Raw genomic sequence first — 12,908 nt, 5'->3', positions numbered from 1 at the left:
TGCTGGTTTTGTGCAGTCCGTTCAAGATAGATTAATTAAAATAATTTATAGTGTAAACTTTGCAGACCCAAACGTCTCGTATTATCGAAAGTAACAGCTTCTTGAATGAAAATGTGTGACGTCACTGTCGCGGAAGCAACTGTCACGACGAGACACCCGAGCGCGCTATTTTTAGCATTTATCCGGGAACGTTGCACTAACTTTTCCATCATTTCTCGTTTGTTGAAAGGCGCAATGGCGCTCTCTCGTCGTCTATTAGTTAACATTGTACTTCTATGTTTACTAGTCGGTGAGGGATGCAGTTGGCGCTATGGTACGTGACACTTACAAGCTTCCCAACTTGATGTTTCCCTCCCTAGCTATCTAATCTCTCTTTTCTTTACGTGTTAGGTTGCGGGTTGCTAAGTTTTCTATGTCCTCCTGTCGACCGTTGCGAGTACAGTACGTACAGTCAATGTATCAATGCGGTTGCTACAAACTTGCTACATTACTAGATACATACATACAGAGATACTATCGAATTGTTCAATGTGGCCACAGTAGACGCCCGCCAATAACGTAGTTATCCAGGTGGTTCCATTTGCTGTGGTAGCATTTGTGCATTTGACGTCAATTACCAAGCAGCTGCTGCTCGTTTGAGAGCTCAGAGCCACTTGACTGCACGCGTTTTGGTATTTAGTGTAAGCGAATCTTAACTTGGAAGGATTCAGTGTTGAGATGAACGTTCTATAGCATTTTGTAGTCTGAGGTTTGTGTGGAGCGTTTGTGGAGGTTGATTTAGTGTCACGTGACCGGGAGGGGAGCAACGCCTAGCTGCACCCATAGGAGAGCAGATAACATAGCAACCGAGGAAAGAGAGGAGTGTATGGCTTATGATACCAGATTGCTAGTCGACGTATAGTACCGTGTAACTAAACAAACGGTAGAGTTTTTACTGTTTAACGACGGTCTGTAGTCCGAGGCTATTGTGATGTATATTTACATACACTTAGACAATATACACAACAGATTGACTGGAAAACTTGCTCTTGATGGAACAAATGGAATTCAACATCATATATCATAAATTGCACTTTTTCCGTACTTTAAGTGCTGCCCACTCATTTTCTGTGTGGGGGAGAGTGTCTAATGGAAATGATTGCAATCGACTTTAAATTTATTTTTTGTTTTTTAGCTACTCCGTTAGGTATATGCATCAGCGCAGAAGAGGAAACAGCACATCATGCAGGTGAGCAAAATACATTCATTGAATGGACAAAATAGGTCACGTGATTTTAGGATTGATCACGTGATTAACATATATATGTTTGCTAACTAAGCAGGGATTGGTATGTCATAACTGTTGCTTTATTTTTGACTTGATTGTAGTTGACCAGAAGGTTGTTCCGTCTGTTGCTGCCAATATGGTCGACTCTTTTGGTTATGATCGACACGATCAGCTTCAAAGGGTGAGAACTCGAGTGAGAGTGAGGTCGGTAGAGTTGAAGGAAGGTAAACGGCACAGAATGAAACGAGATGCTTATCGAAATGGAGGCAGCGAGAGATACGTTTATGTTATGTTTGATCTCGAGTGAGTGATGGCTGGTTACCTGTTTGTTAGCTGAACAGTAGTTTGTCTGTCTGTCTGTCTGTGTGTCTGTTTGTTTGTCCATTTATCTGTTTGTCTTTGTCTGTCGGTTTGTTTGTCCATCTATCTGTCTTTGTTTGTCTGTTTGTTTGTTTGTCCATCTATCTGTCTGTCTGTCTGTGTGTCTGTCTGTTTGTCCATTTATCTGTCTGTCTCTGTTTGTCTGTCTGTTTGTCTGTCTGTCTGTCTGTCTGTCTGGGGACTCCATTTATCTGTCTGTTTGTCTGTTTGTCTGTCAATACATATATTTTTCATAAATGAACTATAGCACCAAAGCAATAGCTAATCTACATGTCCATTACATCTAATACATACATGAAAACTGGTTAAAACTACAATGCACATTATATACGCACTAAATACACATAAACATTATGACTAGATTAAAGGGACCTATGGTCCCGGTCTCTAAAAATGTTTATGACTGTCCACTGAGAGCTGAAGTCTTCCTGCAGCTGTATTTGTTGAGGAGAGATGAGAACTCTGTAAGGGTCTTGCTATTTCATTTTTGGAGTTGGACGGTGTTGTATCTCTGAGAAGATAGAATGTAGTAACACGCAAGATTAGAATTGATCGCTGAAGTAGCAAGTATTGTGCTTACACGTACACAGTTGGATCTAGGTGAGACTCAGACTTATATAGTGTCAAACTAAGTTCTAGAATGTTCTATACCTAACCACAGTAGGACGTGAGTTAACTCTGGTTTTCTCAGTTGTATATTACACCTCCCCACCAGCTCTGAAGTCTTCAGTAAACGAACAGAGATAAATGTCAGCAATCCCACATTGCTTTCCGTTTCCTAATCCTGGTAGATCGTCGCGGGTTGTCAGGATCATAGTGCGGTGGTAAGTTCTGGTGAACCAGCTGATCTGATGTCTTCGTCTGTTCGACATCTGTACCTGACTGTGGCGATGTTTGTGAGGGAGAACGTAGGTAGTCACGTAGATCCATACTTGGATCATTATTTTCGTCTACTCCATATCGTGGTCAAAGTTGTTCTAAGTGACGCCGCCAGATAGGTCCACGCAGATGTACCTTTACATTCATGCTCCGGGAACCGTGTACTTTGATTACGGTTGCTGGAACCCATCTAGGCTCACTGGTGCATCTTGGCCCACAGTAGAGGGCATAACATGGTGTTCCTACTTGGTAGTGTCTGTGGACGTTATGGACCATGCTTTGTAACTCTTTGGCCTGTGACTTCGTGGCTTCTCAAGCTTGGCGTTCTTGAGCTTCATGTGTCGGGGACAGCAATAGTGTATCAATCTTGTTTCGTATCTGTCGATTGTTGAGTAATTCACTGGGCGAATATCCACTAGCTAATGGCGAACGTCTGTATTGCATAAGAAATTCCTGAAGAGCTTCCTTAGGAGATTTCCTTGACTTTTTCAAGAAACGCTTGAATGTCTGGACAAGTCTCTCAGCGGCACCGTTGGTGGCTGGATGATAAGGTGCTCCCGTCAGATGCACCATTCCTGTTTCATGGCACCAGGCTTTGAACTCCTGTGAGGAAAAGGTGGTAGCGTTGTCTGAAACTATGGCGTGCGGGTAGCCAAAGTGTGAAAAGTCTTCCTCTAGCAACTGGGTAGTTGTCTTCGTAGAAGTAGAATTGGTTGCATGAATACATGGGTATTTGGAGTATGCGTCTATGACAACGAGCCAATGGTGTCCCATGAAATCGATGGCGTGATCAACATGTATCCTACTCCAGGGTTTCTCCGGCAGCATCCAAGGATGGTTGGCAGGCTTTGCCAGTTTGTTTTGATGTTCGGCGCAGGCAGTGCATCGATGACACGTCTTGAATAGCTGTGTCGATCCTCAGCCAGTAGACTGCTGTTCGTGCCAGTTGTTTCATCCTTTGCATACCGAAATGGCCTTCATGAAGAATCTTCAACACTTCTTGTTGCAGGCTAGCCGGTATCATGACTCTATTGCCATACAGGAGGCATCCATTGATGGTAGTCAGTGAATGCTCGAGCTTTTTGAAGTCCTTTAAGTGATCTGGAACTTGATTAGGCCATCCCTCTCTTGTGTATCAGATAATTTCAGAAATAACCGGATCTTTGGTAGACTCTTTTCGAAGTGCACTTTGATCTGTTGACTTAATCTGGGTGCCAATCGTGTTTATGAGGCATACCGTATCAATGTCCCTTTCATCTTCCTTCCCATCGAAGTAGACGGCTGAAGGCGTCTGCATTGCCGTGCTTCGACGTATTGCGATACTCAATGGTATAGTCGTATTGACTAAGCATAAGTGCCCATCGTGCTAGTCGATTCGCTGCGAGAACAGGCGTCTCCTTGTGTGGCCAGAACATGGCGAGAAGGGGTCTATGGTCAGTCACCAGTAGGAAGTGTCGCCTGTAAAGGAATTGGTGAAATTTATGAAGCGCAAAAATAATGGATAATGCCTCCTTTTGAATTTGCGAATACTTTTGCGCTGGTGACAAAGTTTTAGATGCGTTGGCGGTCGCTTGCTTCCGTCTGAGTAGCGATGAAAAGTACTGCCCCGATTCCAACTTCTGATGCATCGCAGGAGATGCCGATCGGACAGGAAGGATTGAAATGAGCCAGAACGGTGTCTTCGTTCAGCATTGACTTCAGTTTGTCGAACGCATTCTGCTCTGCTGCGGTCCACTTCCAACGAGTGTCCTTTCTGGTTAGGCGTGTCAATGGTTCCATGACCGTTGCTAGATCTGGTAGGAACTTGTCGTAAAACTGAATTGATCCTAGAAATGATCTAAGAGTTGTAACGTCGTTTGTTGGTTGCATTTTCATTACCGCGTCCACCTTTGGTCCCTTGGCTAATCCGTCCTGTGACAGGGTGTATCCTAGATATGTGACTTGCGGCTGGGCGAAGGCACATTTGTCATATCGACATCGGAGGCCATTGCTGTCCAGTCTTTTCAGTAATTCTCGAAGATTGTGCAGATGATCTTCGGCGTCTTTGCCGCTCACGGGTATATTGTCGAGGTAGACAGCTACTCCAGAGAGATCGCTGGTCAATTGTTCCATGATCTCTTGGAAGTATCCTGGTGCTGAGCTGATACGGTACGGAAGGTGAGTTTGTAAGAGTACTCCCTTGTGTGTACTGAGTGCGAGTCGCTTTTGACTTTCTGGTGCCAGTTCGATCTGGTTATACGCATCCGCTAGATCAATCTTTGAACAATAGTAGCCGCCTCCTAGCTTGCGCATAAGATCTTCCGGAAGTGGTAAGGGTTGGCGATGTGTCTCCAACTGTGAGTTTACCGTTACTGAATAATCTCCACATACCCGTATACTTTCATTTGGGTGACTACGTGAAGGTGGCTTCCGGACTGGAACGACCGGAGTTCCGTAATCGTTGAATTGTACTTGCTTCCAAAGGCCCCGATCAATGTCTTTGTCATATGCTCGCGATAGGTCGTCCTGAATTGCAAATGGCACAGTACGAGCTTTGTGAAAGACCGGTGTGACGTCCGGTTTAAACTTTATTTCCAACTGAAAGTTCTTCAAACATCCCACTTCATCTTTCCATAAGTTAGGAAACTCCTGTGTGAGTTGTTTGCAGGCTGCTTGGAGAGACTTGTGAGTTGAGATCATATGTACCGGTGTGTCACTTGTAGACTTGCGAAGAAGACGGTTGAGTTGGATGCCGCTTTCCAAAACTGTGTCTAATCCGATAAGATTTAGGTTTAGTTTGGTAACTGTAAACTCCAGTTGCTTTTGAGCTGTCTCGTCTCCGGTCTGTAGCAATGAGTCCACGCATGCGGTACCGAGAATAGGTATGGAGTGACCCGATGCTGAACGATATTCTGCAGTGGTCAGTTTGAGTGGCGGCTTGCCAATTGATTTCCATCTTGTCAATGAGAGGAAATTGGTTCTGGCGCCAGTGCCAATCAAAAACAGGTGGCGTTTCCCCTGTTGAGTGATCGGGATATGTATTTGTGGTGTATCGTTCTCGTTTATGGTAGAGACTGTGGTAATACACCTGACCTTCCTAGCTTGTTTACTGTGGCATGCGGCTTCAATGTGGCCTTTCTTCTTGCAATAATGGCATTCCGCTTCCCGGAAACGGCATTTGTCTCTGGGATGACCTTTTCCCCCGCAGCTTCCACATGGTTTGTGGTCAGTTGGCGGGGAAGACTGGAGTGTCTGTTGCGTTTTCTGTGGAGAATTTCGCGGTTTGGTGATCTTGTGGATTTCCTCCAGTTTTGCGTAGATTTAGGCCTTAGCTGTTTTGGCTGCTTCCTCCACCTCTGTCACGATCTGGACAACGTTCCGGAACGTAAGTTCATCTTCTTTGGTTTTGAATGCAGCTTTGAGCACAGCTTCGTTGTTATTGGCACACAGAAAACAAGTGCGCATGGCTTCGTCCAGGGGATCCTTAATGGATGTGAAATCACACGTGGTAGCCATCTGTCGTACTCTTGCAGCGAGTTCGTGAGGTGTTTCACCTGGCTTATGCTTGATTTCGCTCCAGAATCGGAACCTTTCTCTGTCTATGAAGCGCTTGGGATTATAATGCTGTGACATGAAGTCATGGATAGATTGCAAAGAAAGTTTATTTGCTGTCGTAGGTTCCGGCAGTTGTGACGCGAAATTGTTGATGGGCTTGTATATGTCACTCGATTGATTGGTTAAAAAGACAAGAGCTAGTTTGTCTTCAGGAATGGAATTAGCTTCCGTAAATGTTTGAAACCTTGACCTGTAGTCCTTCCACAGCTCTGACGTTGAGTCAAAGGACTGGAATTTCAGGTTGGACCAATGTAAACCGGAATGGTTGGCCTTAAGCTGGCTTTTGAGAAGGTCCAGCTGGTGCATGTGCAACTCTCGCTGTTGCTCCATCTCCTCCTTATGTTGATGCTGTGTCACATGAATCTGTTCCTGCAGGACTGAGATGAGCTGGGTTAGTTCTTCAGACATCATAACCGTGTATCCTCGTCGCCAGAAAGCTCTGTTGTATCTCTGAGAAGATATATTGTAGTAACACGCAAGATTAGAATTGATCGCTGAAGTAGCAAGTATTGTGCTTACACGTACACAGTTGGATCTAGGTGAGACTCAGACTTATATAGTGTCAAACTAAGTTCTAGAATGTTCTATACCTAACCACAGTAGGACGTGAGTTAACTCTGGTTTTCTCAGTTGTATATTACACACGGCACATCTCTTCCTCCAAAAGTCCAAGAAGTCTGGAGCATTTGGTTTGTCCTCCTCATTGACTGAACTGTGAGATAGGTGTTGCAGATATTGAAACTCTTTTTACTCCCTATCTTCCAAAGTGCTCAAAGACAAGGGGTATCAGTCTCACAGAGGCACCACCTGGTCTCTTCTCTGAATTGTACTTCTTCCATTTTTTTCTTCGCGCCTCAGAGCCGCTGCCCCATCGGTGTATGCAGAGTTGGGAAAGGTTTCAGAGCTCCAGGGATGGGCGAGAGATATATCTAAGTTGATGGTAGATCCCGACTGTGTGTCAAAAACAACAATATCCAGCCTATTCTCGGTGTTTGTATAGCGATGGCGTGGCTCTCTACAGTGGTGTATGTGTAGACTTAGACAATCTGACCATAAAGATGCAATTGATTCATGAGACCAAACAGGGCCTCCGCCCAGTTTGCAGGTTATTAGATAGTATTCACTGTCGTCGATGTTCGATCCGTAATTTGCAATTCTCTGCCCAATCAGAGAACATGGAAAGACCAAACCTGAAGGAGCTCACCAAGCGTTATTCACCGGAGTTAAGTGCAAGACTCGGAGAGGTGGGAATTGCACTGGTCCAAGCATCGGCTCCCTTTCCCTTCAAAGATCGAAGTCTAGCTGAGTCACGACTAGTAGAGGCCTCTTCTATCATAGTGTTTAGCTCGAGTGCTGCTTGTCTGCGGTTGAGATATTGTTGAATTTTGTTTTTACCAGATAGGAAATCCGAGAAGCTTTTGCCAGGAGGAAGTGCCTTTGTAAGAGCATCACCAAGAGAGCCAGAACAATGAGTGATCAGAGTCTGGCAAACGTCGTTTAAATGAGGGAAGCTTTTTGGTAACTCCAGCACCGAGTGAGACAAAGAGGCAATGAAAGCATTGGCTGAGGAACAAGCAGTAGAAATCATGCCAAAGCCACCAAGCCTGATTGGAAGGCATGCTTGCCTCCACATTGCATCAGATAGAGAGTAGTAGCTGCAGATTTGAGAATATCTGGAGCAATCATCCGAGCCAAATGATTAAGCCTAGGGACATGACAAGACCTGAAGAGCAGGGCGGCACACTGAACATCCTCAAGCTCTTCCAGCCAATTGCACAAGAAAGATTCCTTCTGAGCAAAGTTGTTGCACGATGAAAGCTGAAAATCGAGCTGACCAAATGGTATTCCGAGGATCATGGTACCATTTGACTTGATAGGAATGCCTAACAACTCTGGAATTTGTGTCGATGTGACAGTATCTTTGCTGTAAAATTCGCATCTGTTGCATGCTATCGTTAGGCCAATTCCAGTGAAAGACTGCTTCAGGCTGTTGAAGGTAGAGATCAACTTTCTAGGTGGATTCAGCAAGAAGGCATTGTCAAGATATGCAAGTACAATGACATCTGAATCTGAAGACTGCAGTTTGCTCAAAAAAGGATAAATTGCCAAAGAAAAAAGTGTAGGCCCCAGAGGATCATCCTGATGAACACCAACTTCTGAGAGAATGATATTTTGAGAATTGGCAGTTGTAAACACTAGACGACCAGCCTGACTATACATTTGTTTAACATTAGAGTAAATGTCAGGAAATGTAGATAACACTTCTTGCAAAAGGTGAGGTCTATCAATGGAGTCGAATATGTTCTTGGCATCCATTTTAAAATTGCCCAGTCAGGGTGTGAGTCCAGAGATAGCACAACATGATGAAAGAGCATCTCTGAGCCACATTCCATTGATACCCCATGCTGAATAGGACAGAAATAGCTGCGAAATCTTTGCTTTTCTGCAAACAGATGGCTTGAGCTGAAATGCGTCTGAGACACTCTCCAATGGCTATTGGCCGAATATCTCTGTTTTGTTTGGACAATGCGATTATCCTAGCTGATGTCAGTAACCCAGACATGGGATTAGGAAGAGATCCCCCAGCAATGACAGAGTATGCAAAATAAAGAAGATCTGCTGAAGTTTCATTTTCAATCAAGACTTTGAAATGCTCAAACCACCATCCTGAGGGTCCAGCACCAGATCCGCGAGGAGACTCACGAATAGTCTTAAACAGCAGCTGTTTTGACAACACTATTGGATGAGATGTATTAGGTGAGTCCAGATTAGGTTTGGTTGTAGCAGAAGGATGTTTTGCCGTCAGTTTCCATGCAGTCTCTTGCATAGGAGGAGCTAATTCTGCACTGGTGAGAACACGAGCAGCATGAGATAACTCTTCACACCTGACAAGCTGTACAGCTGCAGATATGCGTGTGTCTTGATGTTTGACCTTTGCCGTTTGACTTGGCCTATCGACATGGAGAAGCTCGTCCCATTGCCATGTAGAAATTTGTGGTAGATAGCTTTAATATCCCTTAAGCCGTTCTTTCCTCCTCTGGCGAGTAACTCGTTGCTCAAGATCATAAGGGGAATCAGATAGAAAAGCTTCCACGGCAGTATGTTGCTAAGATCATCTCTAATTCTTTCTAAAGCAAGAGTGCACTGTAGGCTTTATTTTCTGAACAAATGACACTGGTGTAGACTTGAGAATTTCTTCAATAGAGAGTGATTTGATATGGCGCCATGCTAGGAGCTCTAGATCGGTAGAGATGACCGTTGGTGAACGTGCTGAATTCATCGTAAGCGAATGGAGGATTGCTTCTTCAGAATGCGCATAGGGAGTTGTCGGGCTGTTGGGAGTTGGGAGTTGGAAGTGTCACTTGGAGGTGTTGACGTCATGACGTAGACCATTGAGTCGTCCACTGGAGATCTAAAACGTTTCCTACATTGACTTGCATGTTGACCTAACTTCAGAAACCATTTTGAGCAAAAAGAACGCTGATGGAGATTCAGGCATTTAACAAAATCCACCGAAAGATGAGAAGCGTCGTGAACGAGTCGGATATGACCCAGAACTTGCTGAACAGAGCCCGCGTACTTACAAACTTGAAACAGACACCGTTCTGGCCCTTGCGAATCCATTGAAAAGGCTTGAGAAGCCACAGAAACGGAGCAGAGATTTTTGAACGTGTCTGTCTGTTTGTTTGTCTGTCTGGTTGTTTGTCCATCTAGCTATCTGTCTGTCTGTCTGTCTGTCTGTCTGTTTATCTGTCTGTCTCTGTTTATCTATTTGTTTGTCTGTTTGTCTGTATATTTCCTTTAATATTATTCATTACATATTTGTTACATATGTTACCATATATCTTGTGTGATTTTATGTTAGAGGATGTCAGAGTTGTGTCAATGAGATGACTGACAGTGAAGCACAAAACTTTGTAGTCAAACTTGCTAACCACATGAAGGTGCCAGATTCGTTATTTTTGGAAATCAGGTAGCCACTACACAAACTTATTTACAGACTGTCATATTACATTTATTTTTGTTATGTCAAATTTACAATGCTATTCTGTAGTCTTTCATTGTAATAGTCTTATGTATTGAAAGATGGATCTTTCCAATACAATATTCTAATATATTAGGAGATGCATCTTTGTGATACAATTGTGTAATGTATTGAGAGATGCATCTTTGTAATACAATTGTGTAATGTATTGAAAGATGCATCTTTGTAATACAGTTGTGTAGTGTATTGAGAGATGCATCTTTGTAATACAATTGTGTAATGTATTGAGAGATGTATCTTTGTATAGTTGCGTGTCACTTACCCGACGTTCACTTATCACCCACGTGGCTGGTCAGCTGCAGTACGTGTAGGTACATGTACATCCACGTGCATGTCAGTTGTTTCGTGAAACAAGTTTGAGAGCAAGTTCAAGCTTTTCTTCTCATTGTATTCTACATTTATCTACATCTACATTTACTATACCTAATGTGGAAAAATTCCGTTTAATAAGAACAATAGTTGAGTTCATAACAGCTTCAGTTATCCAACATTTTCACTTATCCAACAGGGGTCCGGTCCCAAGGGGGGTCGGATAAAAAAATGCGACTGTAGTACAATTTGTGTAATGTATTGAGAGATACATCTTTGTACTACAGTTGTATAATGTATTGAGAGATACATCTTTGTAATACAATTGTGTATTGAGAATGCATCTTTGTAATACAATTGTGTATTGAGGATGCATCTTTGTAATACAATTGTGTATTGAGAGATACATCTTTGTAAATACAATTGTGTATTGAGAGATACATCTTTGTAATACAACTGTGTATTGAGAGATGCATCTTTGTAATACAATTGTGTATTGAGAGATGCATCTTTGTAATAGAATTGTGTAATGTATTGAGAGATGCATCTTTGTAATAGAATTGTGTATTGAGAGATGCGTCTTTGTAATAGAATTGTGTAATGTATTGAGAGATGCATCTTTGTAATACAATTATGTAATGTATTGAGAGATGCATCTTTGTAATAGAATTGTGTATTGAGAGATGCATCTTTGTAATACTATTGTGTAATGTATTGAGAGATGCATCTTTGTAATAGAATTGTGTAATGTATTGAGAGATGCATCTTTGTAATAGAATTGTGTAATGTATTGAGAGATGCATCTTTGTAATACTATTGTGTAATGTATTGAGATATGTATCTTTGTATAGTTGCGTGTCACTTACCCGACGTTCACTTATCACCCACGTGGCTGGTCAGCTGCAGTACATGTAGGTACATGTACATCCACGTGCATGTCAGTTGTTTCGTGAAACAAGTTTGAGAGCAAGTTCAAGCTTTTCTTCTCATTGTATTCTACATTTATCTACATCTACATTTACTATACCTAATGTGGAAAAATGCCGTTTAATAAGAACAATAGTTGAGTTCATAACAGCTTTAGTTATTCAACATTTTCACTTATCCAACATTTTCACTTATCCAACAGGGGTCCGGTCCCAAGGGGGGTCGGATAAAAAAATGCGACTGTAGTACAATTTGTGTAATGTATTGAGAGATACATCTTTGTAATACAGTTGTGTAATGTATTGAGAGATACATCTTTGTAATACAATTGTGTATTGAGAATGCATCTTTGTAATACAATTGTGTATTGAGAATGCATCTTTGTAATACAATTATGTATTGAGAGATACATCTTTGTAATACAATTGTGTATTGAGAGATACATCTTTGTAATACAACTGTGTATTGAGAGATGCATCTTTGTAATACAATTGTGTATTGAGAGATACATCTTTGTAATACAACTGTGTATTGAGAGATGCATCTTTGTAATACAATTGTGTATTGAGAGATGCATCTTTGTAATAGAATTGTGTAATGTATTGAGAGATACATCTTTGTAATACAACTGTGTATTGAGAGATGCATCTTTGTAATACAATTGTGTATTGAGAGATGCATCTTTGTAATAGAATTGTGTAATGTATTGAGAGATGCATCTTTGTAATACAATTGTGTAATGTATTGAGAGATGCATCTTTGTAATAGAATTGTGTATTGAGAGATGCATCTTTGTAATAGAATTGTGTATTGAGAGATGCATCTTTGTAATAGAATTGTGTATTGAGAGATGCATCTTTGTAATAGAATTGTGTAATGTATTGAGAGATGCATCTTTGTAATACAATTGTGTAATGTATTGAGAGATGCATCTTTGTAATACAATTGTGTATTGAGAGATGCATCTTTGTAATAGAATTGTGTATTGAGAGATGCATCTTTGTAATACTATTGTGTAATGTATTGAGAGATGCATCTTTGTAATAGAATTGTGTAATGTATTGAGAGATGCATCTTTGTAATACAATTGCGTAATGTATTGAGAGATGCATCTTTGTAATATAATTGTGTATTGAGAGATGCATCTTTGTAATACAATTGTGAAATGTATTGAGAGATGCATATTTGTAGTACAATTGTGTAATGTTGAGAGATGCATCTTTGTAACATAATAATTATTGTGTAACTAGTTTTACCCCCGCCCTATGGACAGAGCAATTTAACTTTGTGAGCATTTACAATACAGGCATCCTATTATTGTATGCATCTTACACACTCCAGCCAGTGCAGTTTGCACTCTACGCATTTGCTGTTGCCGTACTTTCTAGCATCCCCATCTCAGACTCTTTCCACATAACAACGTCATGATCTATTCGTGGAGAATGACGCCACTTTCGCAAAGAAGATGCACCCTCCGTGACACACGGACAGACGCACACATGCACA

General features: G+C 41.8%; 1 protein-coding gene across 1 annotated transcript in view; it reads left to right on the top strand.

Annotated features, from left to right (window-relative positions):
- Window positions 1-190: 190 nt before the first annotated feature.
- LOC134193093 (receptor-type tyrosine-protein phosphatase-like N) overlaps window positions 191-12,908 on the top strand; it is a 20,598-nt gene continuing 7,880 nt past the window's right edge. Inside the window, exons 1-5 of the mRNA XM_062661882.1 lie at window positions 191-313; window positions 391-441; window positions 1,175-1,228; window positions 1,369-1,570; window positions 9,987-10,094. Coding sequence (XP_062517866.1) covers window positions 235-313; window positions 391-441; window positions 1,175-1,228; window positions 1,369-1,570; window positions 9,987-10,094 — 494 coding nt within the window. The 5' untranslated portion in view covers window positions 191-234. The remainder of the gene's footprint in view (window positions 314-390; window positions 442-1,174; window positions 1,229-1,368; window positions 1,571-9,986; window positions 10,095-12,908) is intronic.

Source organism: Corticium candelabrum, chromosome 17, assembly GCF_963422355.1.
Source record: "Corticium candelabrum chromosome 17, ooCorCand1.1, whole genome shotgun sequence".
NCBI lineage: Eukaryota > Metazoa > Porifera > Homoscleromorpha > Homosclerophorida > Plakinidae > Corticium > Corticium candelabrum.
The sequence above is the reverse complement of the archived record's forward strand: the minus strand, read 5'-3'. Positions and strand labels throughout refer to the sequence as shown.